Source organism: Rhinopithecus bieti, unplaced genomic scaffold (assembly GCF_001698545.2).
Source record: "Rhinopithecus bieti isolate Rb0 unplaced genomic scaffold, ASM169854v2 scaffold_7967, whole genome shotgun sequence".
In the NCBI taxonomy this organism is placed as follows: Eukaryota; Metazoa; Chordata; class Mammalia; order Primates; family Cercopithecidae; genus Rhinopithecus; species Rhinopithecus bieti.
Window position 1 is genome coordinate 298,191 of NW_016806112.1, and position 20,403 is coordinate 318,593.

The 20,403-nt window shown below is 55.2% G+C and overlaps 1 protein-coding gene across 1 annotated transcript in view; it reads right to left on the reverse strand.

Annotated features, from left to right (window-relative positions):
- LOC108531389 (LIM homeobox transcription factor 1-beta) overlaps window positions 1-20,180 on the reverse strand; it is an 85,630-nt gene extending 65,450 nt beyond the window's left edge. The window contains exon 1 of the mRNA XM_017874810.1: window positions 19,994-20,180. Coding sequence (XP_017730299.1) covers window positions 19,994-20,115 — 122 coding nt within the window. The 5' untranslated portion in view covers window positions 20,116-20,180. The remainder of the gene's footprint in view (window positions 1-19,993) is intronic.
- Window positions 20,181-20,403: the final 223 nt, after the last annotated feature.

Consider the following 20,403-nt stretch of genomic DNA (forward strand, 5'->3'; position numbering starts at 1 on the left):
CAAATCCAAATAACTCACTCCCCAGCTGGGTGGCCTCGGAGCAGTTACTTAACCTCTCAGAGCTCCAGTTTCCTGAGCTGCAATTTTGTGAGACTTGGATAATAATTATCTAGCAGCTATCATTTCCTCATTCGCCAGAACCCCTGATTTGGGTTCTTAGAATAGCAATTTTACAGGTGAAATAAAACAGGGTAAGTGGCAGAAAATGATGGAACCAGCCTCCTCCGAAACAGTTATTCCCCTAAATCTCAAAGGTCATGTGTGTGACTGTGCTGTGACATCAATCATCAGCGTGGCTGGGCTTGTCAGCCTCCACACCTTTGCCCAGGCAGCGCCCTCAGCCTGGAGTTCCCTCGCCACAGCATCTCCTCCGATTGCAACTTGTTTTGCAGAAGCTTCTCGTGCTCGCCTCCTCTATGTAGCTGTTCTCAGTCTTCCAAGTCCCAGCGGTCTACCTCCCCTGCCTTTGTTTAAGTCCCGGGACATCTTGCCTGCTCCCTGTGTGGGCCATGAGCGAGTGGGGTCAAGCAGCTGACTAGAAGAGGAGTGGGAGGGCTGGGGGAAGTGTGGACAGGAGCTGGAGTCAGACCTGGTGGTGAAGCTCCCCAGCCGTGTGGTCCTGGGTAAGTGGCCTCTGGGTTCTGGCTATGAGTCCCCTCATCTGTGAAATGGAAATGACAGTAACACCTGTCTCCCAGGCATGTCAGGAGGCTTCATATGGTGCTTGTGCCTGGCTGGCATGCAGCTGGTGCTAGGGCTTAGAAGCCAATCTGCAGAGCCACACTGGCAGCAGCTTGAGGGTGAGAGGCCAGCCAGGGGCAGAGAGGAGAGGGGAGGGAAGGGGAAGCCCCGTGCTTCTAACAGGCCACAGGCTTCCACGTCTCTGGGCTTTGGCTCACACTGTACCCCATGCCTGCAAATCTCTCCTCCTCGCCTTTCCTGACTGTCCAAATGTCACCTGCCTAGTAAAAGCTCTCCCACCTCCCCGGGCAGCACCCCTTCTTCCAGGTACACCTGCAGCAGGACCCTCCCATGGATTAATCGCTACAAAATTAATCCCTACAACAACCTGGACAGTAGGAACAGCTGTACCCATTTTATAGATGACTAACTTCAGGCTCAGAGAAGTCAAAGGACTCAAGATAGTGGCTCATGGATGTGGCACTGGGTGGGGGTGGGGGACCCAGAACCTGGCACCAGGGGCTAATGCAGGAGGTGGGCAACTGAAAATCTCCATGGGGACGGTCACTGAACACCTACTGTGCACCGGGTCTGCTCCTGGCATCTGCCGTCCCTTGGCTAGACTCGCCCTGTTCAGCACCATGGTAGCAGCTGAGGGCAGGACATGGAGTGTTTTCTTCCCCATGCCTTCCTGATACCCACACAGGGTGTGGAGGGAGGAAGTTCCACATGTGGTTCTGGAATGCTTGTTTGAAACTGACGCTGTCTTCAGAGACCTGCCCATTGAGGCCTCTCCATGGTTCCCCCGTCACTGCTGGGCAAGGAGGCTTTCCAGTCTCAGGCTTCACCACAGTGACTTCCAGGTGCCCTCTTGTGCCCCATCCTGCCAAAGTTGGTGCTTCTCCTCTGGGTTTCCCTGCCCGCTCCTCATCCCAGGTAGGCCAGGCTGGGACTATCTTGCTCATTTGGGGTCCTGGCGTCATTCCAGTCCTGCCTGGAGCAGGGGTCCTTCCGGTTGGATGAGGGAGCTGGGCTTCCTTCTTCTCTCCCTCCTGCCTTCCCCAAACATTCACTGAGTACCTATTGTGCCAGGTGCATCCCTAAGGTATCAAAAGCGGGAGCCACAGGGGGAACAAGGCATCTCAGAGGTCAGTTGGCAGAGGGGTCACACAAAGCTGTGTGAACTTGGACTGCCAACTACTCTTTCTGTGCCTCAGTCTCCATATCGCTGAAATGGGGATGATAACAGACTCTGCCTCACAGGCTATGAGGCTTACGGTTGAATGAAATAATGTGATCCTTAAATCAGTCTGCACAGGGTAAAGGCTCTGGAAATAACAATCAAACCCTCTTCTTCCATCATGCTGTATAATTATGTGCATGCTGTATAACTATGTCAGGAGTGGGTAGTCCTTTCGGAGGAGGGGAGAGCTACCGGGAGGATGTGCTGGTGGACTCCGTGGCCTCTGCCCACTTCCCGTCTCCCAGAGGGTACTAATTTTGCCCCTCTATCCCCTAGCCTGGCCCCCATGTCCCAAGGTTTCAGGAAGGAGAAGAACTCTGCCCCAGCCAGTCCCCAGGATCGGCCAGGTGTCCTCCCAGTTGTCTTGTGGAGCCAGAATGCTGCAACCCACCCACCCATGCCAGGCAATGAGCCAGGCCCAGGGAGCGTCATTCATCAAGACGGACAGGTAACCACAGTTCATTCATTCATTCACAATGACATGACACACGGACACACCTGGGCAGAGGTTCTCAGACCTCAGCATGCAAGGCTTCCCCCAGGGGCCATCTGGGAATGCAGATTCATGGGCTTCACCTCGAGAGTTGGAGTTTTTTCACAGACCTAGGATTCTGCATGTTTAACAAGTGATGCAGGACAGACCCAAGCCTGGAGGACAGGGGTGGGGCTCACAGCCAGAGAGACTCCATGAAACCGGTGACTCTTGTGCCAGGCCTTGGGAGTAGGGAGAGTTTTCCAGAAGAGGAAAGGATGATGGGCCAGGGGATGCTTCCTGGGCAACCACCACGGCCTGAGCAAGACCTTGATGTGGGCAAGTGTCTGAAACATGCAGGAATGGCAGGTGAGCTGGGGGCTCGCCTGCAGGGCTCAGCACAGAATGAAAAGGCAGGGGCAGGGCCACTTGTTCAACAATTACAAATTTCAAGAGTGTGAGAGCAGAGCATTAAACCAAGCTAAGGGCCCTTCTGGGTGTGGGGCCCAATGGGGCTGCACAGGTCAAGCCGGCTCTTCCAGGGACCCAGCTAAGTGGGTCACCCCTGCTGGGACCAGCCCAGAGTGCTTAGGACCCCAAGGCCTTAACCAGGCAGCTGAGTACCTGGGTTCCAGCCACCCCAGCTCCAAGCCCCAGGCCTCTGTGACCCTCCCTGTGCCCTGTTCCCTCTCCGGTTCCCGTAACTAACCTCACCTCCAAGGTGGCAACAGCCTCCTCCTACCGATCTAATCCCAGGCACATGTTGTCAGCATCAGCTCCATAAAGTGCCTCTCCAGTTCCTGTCACTCCCCTGTCCAATAACCTTCAATGGCTCCCTCCTGCCCACAGGATAAAATCCAAATGCCAGAGCACAGCTACGGGCTCTTGCCCTGCTCTGCAGCCTCCAGTCCTAGAAGCCCCTCCACCAGACTCACTGTCCCAGCCCACCCATTTAACCCCCAATATTCCTGCTGCCAGGGACCCCTCCTGGAATGCCCTCCCCAAATCCTCCCAAGCTACAGCCTCCCATCTCATGGGCACCTGCCCGTGGTAAGCTGGCACACACTCTTGCTGCCTTCTTGTGTGACTAATGAGGCCCCTGCCCACAACCCTTCCCTCTAAGAAAAACGGCTCCCATGGACTGGTATGGCTCTTTGAACACGGCATCTCATCTCACTCTTCCCACAACCTGGAAGGTAGGTTCTTTATGTGCATTTTGCTTGCGAGGGAGTGGAGACTCTGAGAAGCTAAGGAATTCGTCAAAGGTCACACAGCTAGAAAGAGGCCAAGCCCAGAGTCCAGCCCAGCTCCTGACCCTTATACTTTCTTTCAGTATGAACTGAGAACCTACCGTTCCCTGTTCTAGCTGAGACCTGATACATATGGTCAAAGGCGGCCCCCTTTGTGGCCCGGCACAAAGGACTGTGGGAACATCAGTAGCAAAATCAGCAGGAACCACTCACCTAACGAGGACTGGCAACTGCTCCCTCTGTGAATCATCCTTACCCAGAGGCAGGGGTCTGGTCCTCAGTAAACTTTGAAGAAACAGAGGCACAGAGAAGTTAAAGCCTCTAACCTAAGGTCACACAGCAGCAAGTGGTAAAACCTGAGGTTCCAACGCACTGGTGAAAAATCTGGTTAAGTTCTCGGCCTCCCAAGGAAATCAGTTCTGGGGTCACAAAATCCAAGAGCCAATATCTGCAGGCACAGGGAGTGTGCTGGCCTGATTTCTGCTCAACTCTGCCCTCGCCCCCCACCCCCAACTCACCCCACCCACCCACTTAGCCTGGGAGCTCTCTGAGGGCAGGGTAGGCCTGCCCCATCCTGGCCTAGTTGAGCGAGCACCTGGCTAGGAAGCTGAGCAACTCAAAAGGCCCCCAGCTGGACTCCTGGGAATCAGCAACCCAGACCTAATAGGCATTAGGTCTCTTACCTAATACCTCTTCTTCCTGACCTCCTGCCACGAGCACTCCCCAAGCAGAGCACAGGCTTGGGTCCCTGATACTCCCTGTGCCCCAAGGCAAGATGTTTCCTTTTACAAATCATTATTATTACTATCATTACTGTTATTTTAATTTAAATCTTTTGACGTTCAGGCAGATGTTTCTCTGCAGCCGTAAGGGCATGTCTGTGGGAGGATGGCACCTCGGGGACTGGCCTGAACTCTTGCCACGTGGGACAGCCCAACCAGTGGGCGGCCAGCTCCATCCTCCTCCAGGGGTCTGTCGCTGCTCACTTATCAGGCTGACATCCCACAGGGGGGCCACTGCCCTGCCTGCCCCTTCGGCTCCACGCCTGCCGACTGGAACCAGAGCTGGAGGGGTGGGCAGGCGGGGGCACGTGGGAGGGGGCTGAGCCCTCACCACAGGCCCCTTTGCAGTTCAAAGTGACACATTCAGGCAGCCGTCCCTTCAAAGGCCAGACAACGCCTGCCCTGAATTGCTGCACCGGCAGCCCGGAGCCAGGAAAGCACTGCAGGGGTAAAGGTGGCCCTGTGAGGGCTGGCCACGCTCCCATCCATGGGATGGACTTCCACTATCCTGGGCAGGAGGACAGACCCTGACCGGCCCCATCCTGTGGTGTAATCCTTGGAAAATCACCTTCCCTCTCTGAATCTCGCTGCTTTCACTATGTATTGGCAAGGTACTCAGAAGGCACTCAGGGGTGGTCATGCATAAAGCTGACAACACTGATGACGAAGATGATGATTCACAGCCTCTCTCTGAGAGGCACCGCCCCAAAGACAGGCCACCTGAGTGTGGTTCCCATCAGCTGCTCACTAGCTGTGTGACCTAGGGCAAGACACTTAGGTTCTCTGTGCTTTAGTTTCCTCTTCTGTAAAATGGGGCTCGGAAGGGGTGATGCCATGCCTGTTTGGCACCAGACAGGTCACAGATAACAACCCTTCCCCCAGTGCTGAAATGTGCCCTGCTTCCTGCCAGAAGAGTTGGTCAGGCCAAGTCAGACCCACTGAGAAGGCTCAGTGCAAGTGCTCCATCAAGCCTGGGTTCCCGGGAGCTAAGAAGTGGTTCCAAGGGCAGGTTGTGGCACCTGCAGATGCTAACTCCCAGGCAAACAAGAGTTTTTTTTTTTTTTTTTTTTTTTTTTTTTAGACGGCGTCTCGCTCTGTTGCCCCAGGTTGGAGTGCAGTGGCGCAATCTCGGCTCACTGCAAGCTCCGCCTCCTGGGTTCACGCCATTCTCCTGCCTCAGCCTCCCGAGTAGCTGGGACTACAGGCGCCTGCCACCATGCCCGCTAATTTTTTTTTGTATTTTTAGTGGAGATGGGGTTTCACCGTGTTAACCAGGATGATCTTGATCTCCTGACCTCATGATCCGCCCGCCTCGGTCTTCCAAAGTGCTGGGATTACAGGTGTGAGCCACTGTGCCTGGCCAACAATAGTGCTTTTAGGAAGTCTCATCACGATCTAGGGTACCATCTGAAGCTGGCAATGATCAGCTTGCCATTGGGGAAATCACTGCACCCAAGTCAAGCTTCAATGTTGGCAAAATGGGAAATAATATTAATAAAACCTGCCCCCAGAGCAGTAAGAAGATTCAATGAGCGAATCCCCATCAAAGCCTTATCACAAGCAGCATGAAATGAACACCGGCCATTCATTAGGAGCCATTTCTTCAACAAACAACATTGAGTTGCAGTACCAGGCTACCACCAGGGCACCAATCCCAGTCAGAGGCCAGACTCCACCCTCCCAAAAGGCTGCTGAAAGTTTTCTCATGACACAACGCCTGGGTTCCATTTACCAGCTGTGTGGCCTCGGGCAAGTTACTTAACTTCTCTGTGCCTTGGTTGTCTTACCTGAAAATGAAAATAATAATGGAAGCCATGTCATAGTGTCATTAAAGAATGCAAAGTGCTGAGAGCACTGCCTGATGGCCCACAAGTGCTAAACAAGCATCAGCTGGGGTTATTATTGCTGCTGCTGTTGTGCACGCTCCAGGTCTTCCCCGCCCTTCAGAAAGCGTCGTGCAGCTAGGCTTCCTTCTGCGGCTCACAAACTTGGGAAGTGTTAGCTCCTGAGAGGTGCCCCAAGTACCCTGCAGAATGGAGGCTTCTGTGGGCTTCCTCTCTGGTCTGTTTCCCTAGCAGCTGGAACGCTTGGAAAAAAAGCACCCAGCCTGCTGGGCTTGTCAAAGCAGGGCTGACTTTACTAGAACCAGGTTTGGATGGTAATTTTGTGGTCATAACAACTATTTTCCTTACACACTGCTACAGAAAGGGGAACCCCTGCTTTTTTTTTTTTTTTTCCTTAACCTAATTGAAGACACTATCAAGTGTAAATATGCTGGAGTTTTAATAAAACACGATGGAGAAAATATTCAAAGCTCAATAATCAGAAGCAATTTGTGTCACTAGCAGAGATGTGTCATTCCTCCCACACCCCCCTCCCCGCTTGGCTGTGCTTTGTGCGGGACTGGCTTTGGGGATGGCAACTTTAGACCTATGGCAAAAATAATGAACAGCAGTGAGGCTTAGAGATAGCCTGAAAAATATCCTGGAAAAGAAAACATATGCCAAAGAGTGTGGTGTAAAAGTCGTATTTCATGCCTGACTTTAGAGAATGTTAATAAGGATTAGAACCATACTCCAACAGAACAACTATCAGTCAAGGCGGGGTAATTAATTTCGCTTCAGATCTCTGTTTGGGAAAATGAAAGCAGTAAGTGTTGTTTCGCAGCATGGAGATTCCATCGCACTAGAACAACCCAAAGAACTTCCAAAGCCATGTCCTGAACCCAGCTGAGACCTGGCTGTTGCTGGCAGCCTCTCCTGATCTGTCGCCTTGTAGATTTGGGGACCTTTTCCGAATCATAACATATCAAACTCCTTTTTTCCCCCAGGATTGGCTAATAAATATGATTAAGATAACACGACCCAAACCACATGTCCTCTGCTTGGCCTGCAACATGTGGAGGGCAGATGTGTCTTCCGTGCACAGATGACCCAGCCGGCTGCTCCCCTGAGGCAGGGACCCTGGGAGACGGAGTCCCGAGAGGTCCCAGCAGTCCACTGGCCCTCTGAGTACCCAGCCAGGCCTCTGGCCTTCCCATGACCCACTATAGAGAGGAAGGGCCAAGCCCAGGGTGTCTGGGAGTCAGAGACAAGAAAGATGGTGGGATGTGGCACTGTCCTCACCTGGTTTTTGTCCCCCAAGGTCCCAGTTTAGTAGACAGAATTCCCAAGGCACATGACCCCGTATTATCCTCTCAAAATAATTTCATTGTCCAGGTCCACTTGTCACCCCCTCTTAAAGAGCTGGGATTGAAGAACCTTCCCGTCCCTGAGACCTGGGCCCAGGGAAGACAGAGTAGGCCAGTGTTAAAGCCAGAGTCTGGGAGAGGGTTCTCAAAAGGACTGTGGAGTTGCCACACAGCCCCCAAGCCTGGTAGCATGCAGCTTGGGATTTCTGCCTCTGCTCTGCTAGGACAGGACAAGTCGTGGCTGCACTTGGACCTTGGTCTTCCCATTTCTACTGGGATCTTGAAGAGCCCTTCAGCTGGGATATCCTAAAGTAGCCCAAGGTCCCTGTGAGTGTGGCCCTGCTGTACTCAACTGAGGTCACTGGAGGTCACGCAGAAGGCCAGGCCCTGGAAATCAGGCCAGGGAGGCCTGGGCCTGCTGAGGTTGACAGCCCTGCTCCAGCTCTGGGGAAAGAAGGGGAGCAGACTCAGAGGCCAGGGCTGGTCAGGGAAGAGCCCCTCCCACCCTGACCAAGCAGGGCTCCCAGCACCAAGGCAAGGCTCTGGGCCAAGGCATGAGTGAACCTCCTTCTCTGCTTTCCCTTGGGGACAGGAGGGAGAAAATAGAAAATAGAAGAGTCCCTCAAAGTTAGCTCAAGCCAAGCAGAAGGGCTCCAGCTGCCAGGAAGAAGCAGGGCATTCATTCTATCACTGCATAGAATCAATGAAGTCAGAAGTAAGCAGGCTGAGGGCAGGGCAGGGCACCTCTCTGAGTAAAAAAGGGAAGAAGGGTCCCTAGGGGAGGGGCACTATATCGTGGATGAGCCTCAGCTGCCTGCAGGGCAGGCACAGGGTAACCTGGCCACTGGGAGGAAGATGGAAGGTCTCTCTCCTGTTGGTCCCTGCTCAGAGGCCACTCTGGAGACCAGGCACATCAGGCTCCTCCTGAGCCCAGTAAGATCAGGAGATCAGGACGGCCTGGCCGAGGAACCCTCTGACACCAGTCTCCGAGGCCTCCTTTCCTCTGGGGCCGACTGGGTGTGGACTGTTGCGTCCAGACCCTAATCAACGCTCAGGCGGGGCCTCCCCCAAGACCAAGGCCTCTTCCCTGCGGAGGAGCCCGGACGGACGGGCGGACGCTGCGGTCCCGGTCGGGCTGATAGGAACCATCTGCGTTGTCTTAGGCCGCCCTTCGGCCCACTGTCCCTCTGAACTCGGCCGGTTCCCGCGGGCCGTTTGATGCTCGCAGGGTCACAGACCCCCGCACACAAATCACCGCCGCGGGGCTGGGGGTGGGGCGGAGGCGCTGAAACCTAATCCGCAGAGTTTGCTCCGCCGCCGCCTCCTCGCTCCTTCCCTCGCTCGCTGGACGCCCCCCACCCACCCCTTTCCAAACAAGGCTTATTTTTCTTGCCAAAAAAACAAAGTTGGTATCAAGTGTTTTGAGGGAGAAAGTCTCTCCCCCACCCCTGACCTGGAAGGAAGGGCTGGTTGCCGAATGAGCCGGGATTGCAGAAGGGTCTCCAGGAGAGGACAGGCGGAAGGTGAGCTTGGGGCTTCTGGCTCCGTCCGTCCCCTTCCCTGTGCTCGCCTGCCCGTCCCATACTTAATGGCAGCGAATCCCATGGTCCCCGGCCCTGCCCTATCCCTCTAGTCGTCCTGCCCAGAAAGGGTTTCCTCCATCGGAGCTCCCGGTCCCTATGCTGTCAGAGATGGAAGCATCACTTCCTGCTCCTTCTCCCTCCCTATAAAACAGCCCTTGCCTGTCGCTTTTACGAGGTGACACCCTGCTTTCAGCCCGATCATCCCTGCGCCCGGAGTCTGGGCTGGGCGCGCAGGAGACTGCGTGCACTCTGGCGTCCCCGACCGCTGCCAGGGTGCACGGGGACTCAAGAGCGGATCCTCTATGAGCTCTAATAGGAGGCCAAGGAGCGGGGACATCAGAGACAAATTCCTCCAAAGTCCCCTCTCCGGTTCCGCTGACTGGAGCCTTTGGGCTGAAACCCCAGGAGCTCCCCACCCCTGTGTCCATGAGGGGAGCAAAACGGAGCCCCCGGGGGCACGCAGGCTTCGTTTGCTGGGTGTTGGTTTTGCTTTTGGTTTTTTCAGCCGGTGCAGCGACCCGGAACAGCGCGGCCGCTTCTCCGACGCCCGCGGCTCCCCACTGCGCCCAGAGGCGAGCGCCGCGGCTAAAGCCCGAGCCTCGGCGCCCGCTGCGCCTGCCGGAGTTCTGCTTGTCCGAGCAGGCAGCGGGGCTCAGGCACGGCGGCGACGTCGAAGGGCTAGTCGGCAGACAGGGCTGGGTCTCCGCGGCCAGGGCGCCGCAGGAAAGCCCTGCAAACGGTGGGACGAAGGTGGTGGCGGCGGCGGCGGAGGTGGCGAGAAAGGCGCCACGGGCCTGGCGGAGAAGCGGGTTTCCGCGGGGGTCGAACAAAGGAATTCGCCCTCGGAAGAAAGGGGCAGAGCATGCAGCCAGGAATGGCCAACCCTGGAGACCTGCAGGAGTGCGAGCGCTGCGGCATTAGTCCCAGGGATCCAACGAAATCTGCCCCGCTGAGGGCCCCAGCCTGGCATCTCCATTCGGCCTCTCTTCTGGTCAATCCCGCTTTAATGGGGGTGGTGGGTGTGCACCCAGAGTGCCACCTTTCCTGGGAAGAGGGGACAGAGCAGGACCCGTGCTCTCGGTCAGAGAAGGCAAAAACATCCCACTAACCCTCCCCCCATTCACCATCTAGTCGTGGGGTCATTGTCCCCATTTTCCAGACGCTGCCAATTAAGGCACCCGCAAAACCACCCCTTCCCCCGCCCCCGCGGCAATGCTCCGGCTCCTGAGGCCCAAGCGCGCTCGGAAACGGAAAGCGTCAGTGGGCTACAGGGCCGGAGCCCCCTCTTCCCACCGCCCTCGGAAGGGGTGGAGGGGACACGGTTGTAAGGTGCTCGGCTTCTTTTCTGTGCTTGACATGAATAAGGGGATTAGGACAGCAAGTTTCCGTCGTTCAGTCCGTGGGACAAAGGGCCCCGCGGTTTGAGCGGCACAGCCTCTGATTAAACGACAGAGCCCTGTCACTCAGCACCATCCTAGGTACTTGTGTTCGTGACATAATCTTATTAGAAGATAAAACCGGCGAAATCCTTTTCATAATGAAAAGTTACATTTAATGGCCGGACTCGCCCCCCACCTCCCTCCCCGGAGCCTGCTCGCCTTTCCCCGTTGCTGTTGGATATGGCTCGCCTATAATTGGCATTTAAAGCACCAAGTCCGGGAGAAAACGGGGTTTAGGGTTTTGTAATCCCCTAAACTGTCTTTGTTCGAAATCTCCACAGATACAAGTCTGTTAAGAGTAAATATTTGTGGATTGATACAACCACATTTCCCCCCTACAAACCAAATCCAAAAAAAAAAAAAAAAACCCCGCCGCTCGCCGCCCTTGGGCTGGGGCGCAGGAGGGAGGGGGCTGGGGTCTGCCCTAGCGTCCACACCGGGAACTCAGCTTTCGGGACGCCTGGTTGCCTCCAGGAGCTGAGGGACTTTGCACATTTCTCAGGCGGGAAAAGGGTCTTAGATTCTCCCCCGCAACCCCTAATTTTCTGTTCTCTCAATAAACAAACCTCCCTAACTTGCTGCTTTCGGCCAGCCAGAGGGGGTCGGCGGGAGGGCTTGGGGAGGGGCGAGGGCTGTGCTCAACAAGGAATGAAAATGCCAACTCTCCCCGCGAGCCTTACTCCCTCCAGCGGGAGCCTGCAGTGGCTCCAAGGAGAATCACTGGCTCCTTCTGGACCGCGGAAGGCCCCACCCGGTGGGGCACCCTGAGCCCAGCCCAGGAGAGCCCCCGAGCCACCAAGGGTCCCCGAAACGCTGAGGAGCCCGAAGGCTGCTGTAGGGTCCCGGACTCCAGGCTCCAGCCCAGCCCGTCTCAGGATCGGATTCCTACATAAATCAGCAGCCGGGTGAAAGGGCTGCGCTTTAGAAAGGGCAGGACTGTGTGCGCGTATTAGAGTGCGCGGTTCCCAAATCCGGGCTAAACCCTTGGTGACACCGAAATTCATCAACCGCCGCTGGCGCCCGCGGCTCGGCTGCAGAGCCCAGGAGCCTATGCTTGGTGTCATCCCACTCCCAGGAAAGGAGAACGTGGTGCACGAACCGCCGAGAGTTGGGCCTGGAGGGATGGGCGGGTGGAGGCCGCTAAAAGCCGCCCCATCCGTGTGTCCGGACGTCGAAGGAAGCTCTCCCGCCCAGGGGAAGGCAATTATTCTAACCTTTTTCTTCCTCTGACCAGCGCAGGCCCTACAGGGGGCAATCCGCGCGGAGGAGGTCAGTGACACTCTGCCTCCCAGCCGTCGGGTAGCGACTCCCCCTCCCCACCCCTGCCAGGCTGGGCGTTCTGGGAGAGACTGGCAACAGTGTAGAGCCTGCACCTTCCGGAAGGTCGGCATAGGAGGACTTAGAGAACCCATCCGGCTTTGGGAGTTGGACCCGCCTAGGGGGAAATCTGCTACAGAGTAACTCTGGGCCGGGAAAAATCTGCTACAGAGTAACTCTGGGCCTGGGGGAAGTTGTTCAACCTGCTCAGCCTCAGTTTCCTTCCCTAACCACAGAGCTGGGACGGTACAGTCAGTGAACTTCACAGGGGCTCAACAAACGCCAATGCCTTGCCCTTCTAGATACACTACTGCGTCCTGCCTCCCTGTTCAGTAAGGCTGTGCTCCTGCAAGTTCACATCTACACTGACCATGCTCAGGAGCCTCTTGGAAAAAATGGGACCTATGTGTCTCAGTAGTAATGAGGGCCCATCCACAGGCTGGCCTTGGCTCCCAGGAGCAGCCCCTGGCATCCAGGTGGGCCCCATTCCCTTTTCAAGGTAAAATAAATAAATAAATAAATAAAAACACAGGCCCCCAACCTGGGTGAGGAGCAGAAGGGTGGGCAAGACCCCTCTGGGAGGCCTGTTCAGGAGGCTGCACTTTCTGGGCCTCCCACACAGGACAGACAATGCATTCCTGCCAGACGGGGCTGCCTTGGGCTCATTTCCCAGCAAGAAGGAAGAAAACATACACTGACTGCATGCCCAACACCGGCTGGCATCTGGGTTTGTTCCACTTTATTCTCAGAGCAACCCTGTACGATTGGAATTACCACCCCCTTTTCACAGAGAAGGGAACTGAGGCTGAGGAAGAGCTGTCAGTCCTTCCCTAAAGGCCCTTGGCCTTTGTCACTAGAAGATGGAGACATTCTGGATCCCCATTCTGTAACTGCCAACAAGCTTGCTCTTCCTTTGAGAAAATGTGCCCCACCGCAGGACCCCTCCATTTGGAGGAGGTCACCCCAGAGCACCTTGATCCTCTGGAACCCCAAAGGCCTGGGCAGCTCAGTCCTCGTCCGGTGCCCACACCCAACAGCCCAGTAACTATAGCAATCCAGGAGTCACATGACAAGAGTCAGAGAATCCCCTCTGAAGGCAGGAGGCAGGAGAAGGGAGAACAGCAGTCACACCCAACTTGTCCCGTCCCAACCCAGTGCTGCTCCTCCCCTCCCGTCACTGCTGCTGAAGCTCCTGGGTAGGTGCTTGGGGAGGGACCCCTGGTGGCCCTGTGTCCAAGCATGCTCAGCTCATCTTCAGCTACCCAGCAGCTCGGTGGCCTCCTCATTCCTGCCAGACCCAGTGGGCATCGCTGTTGCTCTGGGTGGCCGTTACAACCTTCCCCAGCTAGCCACCTCCCCACAGTTCCTGGGGAAGCCTCTCTCACAGCACTGGCCTGGCCAGGAAGCAAACATCTTTGTTTCTTCTGGAACTAGGCTCCAGGAACCGGGTTTTTCCTTCAGCAACACTTCCCCCCAGTTCACCAAGTGCCAAGGCCAGCCAGGTGCTCTGCCATTAGCCAGGACATTCGTCCAGGGTTGGTCTGAGTCAGGCTCCCAATTGAGACAAAGCCTCCCTACAAATGTACCCACACATCCCCAGATCCCCAGCCCCTCATCCTCCCTTTGGGGCCCTAAGGTCAGCAGGGCAGGTCCAGCGGCTGCCAGTCAAGATGCTGAGCAGAAATGGATACAGTATTATCCAGGGAATAACAAAGGAAGGGCCCACGCAGAAATTTATTTGTACTGATCAGGCAAAGCAAAGGTAAAGGGCAGAGAGGAAGTGCTGTCAGCCGGCCTGAAACCCAAGAAAGTTGCCATTCCGAGCACAGTGGCCCCTTATGCCCCACCACTCCCCACCGCAGCAGTAGTTAAAGCAAACACAGGCCCTTCACTGCCCCATCAGTTACACCTTCCCCCCAAAATTACACAAACTTTGAAACATTTTTCTGAGAGAAGATGGATGCTTCAGGAGACTTGAGGTCAAGGCTAGGCTGTTTAAAGTATATTATTAACAAATAAACATTTACTGCAAAAAAAAAAAAAAAAAAGAGAGAGAGAGGGCGAGAGAGAAAAACCCTATAGGCCACCGGGGAACCAAATCATGTTGCTTTTGGCATCAAATGACAGGAGACATTTATGACATGAATGGAGAACACCAGCGGGTTGATGAAATGGCAAACGTCTGCCACTTTGCTTCCTCTACCTTCGTGAATCAACTTTTTCAAATATGGTTTTCAGCCTTAGCCCTCTCTCACTACCACCGTCTCTCCACTTCTGACTGTAGTGGCAATAAATATATATAATTTTGGTTTTGCTCTTTGCTGCCATCAGCACAGAATCTGGTTGGAGAGGGCCAGAGGAACTTCCGGCTGGGTCAGCCAGAGAGCCAAGGGCCCTGGGTCCTCGGGCACCCCCAACTGACTGACAGCTCACATGCGGCTCCTTGTATGAGTGGACTATCCCTCCCTTCCTCCCTCCCCTGGCTGAGGCTTGATTGTGGTGTCCAACAAATTGGAAGTTATAACTCATGTCAGTGAGAGTATCCTCCATCCTTCAGCCTAACTGATGCCAAAGTAGGACTGGTTTTTTTCCCCTTCCTTTTCTTTATTTTTTAGAAACTTCAGAGCCACAGGACAAAGGCAGCTCCTTGGAGAAGCATCGCCAGCCACCCATGGGTGGAAACCTCACAAGGCCACAGAGCCTGAGCTGAGGGGACGTCTGAGCTCCTGGAATGGTGTTTCTCCACCTTTTAAACCTCATCTTCCTTCTGAGAAATACACAAATTCCCGGATCTCTCCCCCACCTACCCCCTTCTCCATTGGCTGAGCTTTATTTTCTGTGGCTTCAATCACAAAACAGTAAGTACAAACAGTTCTTCAAATATGAATTATTAAGCTTTTCCAAGCTATATGCAGGCCCTGGAGATGCCAATTGTTTCCTGGTGGAAATACTGTTGCTCTGGACCACCCTGTCTGTCCCCAAAGGAAAAAGAGCCCAGCACACCCGGCCACCCTGTTGTGGCCCTTTCTGATAATGCAGTTGGCATCTGTGCACACCCACGCAATCAGGTTTTCCACCTCTCTTGAGGTGCAGGAGAGGATAACGGATCCCCCAGAGAATGGAATATTTATTGGAGTTCCACCAGGTGCCTGTGTAATCCTCATAACCACCCCGCAAAGTCACATCATCATCCCCAGTTTGTTGATGAAGCCCTGGCTCAGAGATGGGCAACCACTTAGCGAAGATCACACAGCTGCTAAGACTTGGGGCTGGGAGGTGAACTCAGGTCTGACTCGGAGTCTAAAGCTCTTTTCATGGCTGAGGAAGACAAGACTTTCACAGTGTCCTATGAAGGCAATGGCTTCCCCAGGGTGCTCCTCATCCTCCTGAATGGAGAGGCTCAGGGTAAACCTTGCGTACCATGGAATCTGGGTACAGAACCTGTTGGCAGTGTGGTGTGTGTCCTTGGAGACAAGGTATTCCCTGCCATGCTCATGGTGAGAACAGTAACAGCAATAACTTTCAGAGTATTAATAACAAGCCAGGCAAGATGCCAAGTCCTTTGGGGCACCTTATCTCAAGTCCTTATAAGAATACTTGCCCCCAGCAGAATAAGTCCCCATTTCACAGAGGAGGATCAGGTAGGTGCCAGGGCCATGTGATCTCTAAGCCTGGCTCCAATGGACAGGGCAGGAGAGAGCTGACAGTCACCAATCAATCACATACCCCAGAGGAGATCCTCCCAGCCTACTTACCCCACTCAAGAAAAATAGGGCAAACAAATGAGGCCACACCAGCCCAGTGCCCGGGAAGTTGAGGGTGAGCCAGGAGTCACTGTGAATAATGTCTCCGTTCAGCAGCAGGGGACTGCAGCCCCAGGAAGCCCTGTGCTTACCCCATTGCACACAGCCAAGGTGCTGGGGTTAAATGGAGAGGTACCCTCCAAAGGGCCAGAGAGTCCCCAGACTTGGGCTGCCAGGGTGGGCCCTTTGGGCCTCAGCCCCCAGAGACAGCACCATAGAAGCCTTTTTGTAAGGCAAAGTCCTGGCTCCTCCTCCCAAGCAGACAGTTTCCTGGACAGGCGCTCTGCAGCCCTGAGTGAGTTTGATGGTTGGGGTAGGGGAACTCGCTGGTTGGGGTACACACTGAGGAAGGGGTGCTGCTTGAAGTGGCACCCTGCAGGGGAGCCTATGGGAGGCCTTCCAGGCTGGGAGAAGTAGCCAGAGAAGGCCAGAGGCTGACTGCTCTCCCCCTGGGCCACACCCGAACATGGGAGTTGGATGGGGAGTGTGGGGGGAGAGGTGAGCCTCCCAGGAAGGTCTTCCCCGAGCTAAACACTTCCAAGGAAAGAAATGTGCAGGGCAGAGCGGTTGGGCCACTGGAGCCACAGCCAGCTGGGGGAAATTTTTTTTAAAACTCACCCCAGGACTCAAGAGGGCTTTTTGTGAAACTCAATCAAAGTCTGGATGCTCCCCTTCTGACAAGGTGGGCACATCCTACCTGGGCAGGCGAGCCCAAAGGGCCCCCGGCGGGCCCGGCGGAGCCCTGGAAGTCTGTGCGGCCGAGAGGCTCGGCCGCCCGGGCAGGCCCTGCGGGCGGAAGTGCGCCGCGGCCCCGCCGCCGAGATAGGAGCGCGGCCCGGGCCGGAGCCCCGCGTCTCGCCGTGCACAAAGGCGCCCACTTGCACCCCAGCGGGTCTCGGGTCGCCAAACCTGGGAGCTGTCTTACAAGCGATTAGACTCCATTTTGTGACAGATTTTTGGACTCTCCCACCGACCCTCCCCCCTTCCGGAGCCTCCTCTAGGAATTCTCCACCTCTTCAGGGTAAAAACCCTTTCCAGACGAGCGACAGACGGCAAGAAAAGAGAGTTACATAATTCTATTTGGCCAAGCCGCCAAGAAAAAAAACATGGGAGGGGAGAACGTGCCTTATTTTTCATTTGTTCTCCGGTGGAGGATGGTGAGAGGTGTTCCTGATTTGGGGGAGGCTGCGTGTCCTCTCCGTTTCCTAACCGGTTTTCTGTCCGAAAAGACTGCTTGTTTGTTGTTGTTGTTGTTGTTGAAGGATCCCCCAAAAATCACTCATGGGGAAAAAGGAGACTTTTGGAGTTAAGAGTGAAAATGCCCAAACGCAACGGCCGGCGCTCTGTTCTGCCCGCCAAGGATGTACAAGAGGATTTTTATCAAATTCGGCTCAATGTGCCCCAGTGTCAATTAATCACCCCCGTGGTGCGTAAAAGAACTTGGCACTTCTGGGAGTCTGGGATCTTTGAGAACAAATCGAAAGGAGGAAGAGACACTTACTAAAAACGGCAACCTCTTTTTAAGGATGGAGCCCTGCAACTCAACCAGGGGTGAGGACACATTTTTCAGAAGTTGTGTTTGGTTGGGGGGTTGTTAATTTCCCAATACCGCTGACTCACAGACTCGACAAAATCAAGAAGGCACGTTTCTGTGCCCGCTTGTCTGGATTCTTGTCTGAAAAGCATTTACGCACAAATGAAATAAATATGCATCTGCAATTCTCAAAGAAAAAAAGAAATGTAAATAAAAAATTTTTTATTGTGCAAAGAACATCCCTTTCCAGTGAGCTGCTGCCTGCCTGGAGCGGCACTCCATCTCCCTGTGAAACGACTCACTGGGTGTTTGTCCCCAAGATTGTCTTGATAACAACCACCCCACAACCCCACCCCCAGCACATCCTGCCGGCCAGCCTAACACAGATACCTAATTGGCATTATTGGAAAAAACGGAATGAGGGAGGAGGAGTGAACTGTCCACAGCTAGAATAATGCACTCCCCACCCCAGGCTTCGGCCCCACAGGATCCAGACTGAGTGAGGTCTGCCGACCTGAGATTCGCCCTGTGCCAAAAATCATTCCCAACACACCGGACTGCACTGAAGAAGCCGGCTCTTAGGTGACTTTCTTTTTCTTTTTAAAACAAATATACTTTGGACAAAGCAGTCACAAATGTTTAACGTTTAATTGTTTTGTAAGATAAGGGGCTGAGCCGTTCATCTCTAAGGTAACATCCAGCTGAAATTTCATGACTTTACCATTCTGTGCCTGAAGAACCAGGGGTTATCCTTTCTTTTTTAAAAATAGAAGCTCCATAAATAATTATGGCGAGTGGGGGGGAGGGCAGACTACGTACAAGCGATTGGAAAGTCTTTTCAACATATTAAGTTTTTTTTTTTTTTAAGCCGTGCAAATGATTCGGAGGCCTGTTTCTAGTTTCCTGGGCCCCCTTCCCCCCGTGTTGTCGTCAAGGCTGGTGGCTGAGCTGGGTGTAAGTGGCACTGCCAGAGCTCGGGGTCAGGCAAGCAGAGTGTGGCCAGGGGTGCAGGGCGTGGTGGGGAGGGGGTTGGAGGCTGGTGCACCCAGCAGAGGGGCTCCTCTAGCCGGCCCAGAGCCCACAGCCACATCTACCCCAAACTATTTTCCCCATTTAATTTGTGCTGCTGTATGCTTGGGCTGTGGCTGAACTGACTGGCGGCCTCTCCCTCTCCCGGAACTAGAATCATATTAGTCCAGAGCACAGCACAAAGCCGACTGACGGCAGTGTGCCTAAATCTGGGGTGCTTCCTACTGAGAGGAAGGCCTCAGCTGCACTCTGGGACCAGCAAAACAGCTGACCCTCTGAATGGACTCCAATCTCTACCCAAAGATCCCTCAGCTGGAAGAAAGAACTAGGTGCAAAAAGCGGCTCAGGCTCAGCCCCCAGACCACCAGGCACAGCCAGAACCTTTTGGGGTAGAATCCGACGCACTCTCTAGGGCTCTGGCCTGCACTATTTCCAGGCCTCAGTTAAATAGTTGGGCTGAGCTGCTTTCCACTAGGCCCTGGATTTGGGGACAATCCCTGGGCAGAGCACATAGGTTGCACTCACCACGAGGCACCGGCAGCCCAGCTTTTCTTTCCCTGGAGGCTTGGGCATACACAGCCCTCTCTGAGCACCAAACCACCTAAGCAGCCTACCGGCTCTGCAGCCTCATCCAGGACGGTTTTCTGGCATCACTAAAAACTTTTGCAGGCACCCACTATGTCTGCAACAGGGCTTTGGGGGATCCCTACACCCCTCTTTCAGTTGTGGCTTCTCACTGCCTCCCTCCCAATTGCAGTGCCAGGCAGAAAACCCAGCAGGTCAAAAGAAAAAGCCTGCATGTACTGTTTGTTATCTGTCCCCAACCCCGGCCATACAAATCCAGTCTCAGCTAAGAACTAGTTAGCAAGAAGGGCTCAACCCACATCTCTGGCCTCAGCCCTGAGGTCTGGGTTGTAACAGGGCAGAGCGGGCCAACCCCCTCTTAATACACACTACCAGAAAGGAGGCCTTCTAGGGAAGGCTGACTTGGTCAGCTCCTCACTCCCATTGGGAGCCCCAGATTGTAACTTGCCACCTTTTGAGCTCCTCTTCCTAGAATGCTTCTCCAACCAACGAAAATTGCCAAGTGCAAAATTCCCGCATGGAACGGTTTGGGGAATATGGACATTCTTTTCTCTCCATCAGCGACTAAAAGTGCAGCAGGGAGCCTGACAGAAAGGGGGCCTCCCTTGCGGCTCAGGCCGTTCAGTGCCCAGCGCTCCACCTCCTGGCTCCTGGTTCCTGGCCTCAGGCTCCAGGAATCCCAAACCCCCACACACCAGGCCCTTGAAGCAGTCCGCCAGGCCTGGCTCCCTAAAGCACTGTTTTCCTCTGGAAATAAATTTTGGGTTCCCAATTCAGGCCTCCGTAGGGCCAGACCCTACATCCCAGGACCCAGGCACCAAATCCCTCAGCCGACCCAGCGCAGGATTCCAGAACAACCGATGGCAACTGGGGGCCGTCCGGAGGCTCCCAGGACCCCATCAGTGCCGGTTGGGCTGGGTTGGTCCGCCCCAGCCCCAAGAAGCGCAGCTCTCGGAACCCTTGGAACTGCCCGGCCCAGTCGCGCACAGAGCCGGCGGCAGAGCGGGCGAGGGCCGGGCCCGGCAGGGGGCTGACCGGGCTCGAGTGCCGGGCGGTGGCGGGGAAGGAGGACGAGAAGCGCTTACTGTTGGTAGTCTTGTTTGCAGTACAGTTTCCGATCCCGGAAGTAGCAGCTGGTGGTGAGGGCTTGCTGACACGCCGCGCACTGCAAACACTCCTCGTGCCAGGACGACTCGTTGACTCGCATCAGGAAGCGGTCGGAGATGGGCCGCTGGCAGCCCTCGCAGACGGCGGGATGCGGGCAGTCGGAGCCTGCAGCGCACAGGGCGAAAGCCCGGCCGTCAGCGCCGCCCGGCCCAGCCCCGGCGTCCCGGTCGCACGGGGCCCACAGCCCCCGGCCCCGAGGGCTCGGGCCGCCCCGGGATCACCTCCTGCCGCCTGCGCTTCCCCCGGACCGCCGCCGCCAGGGCCGGGAGGCCCCGGCCTAGTCCGCCCGGGTCCGCGGGCTTCGGCCGGTGGAGGGCGCGGGCCTCGA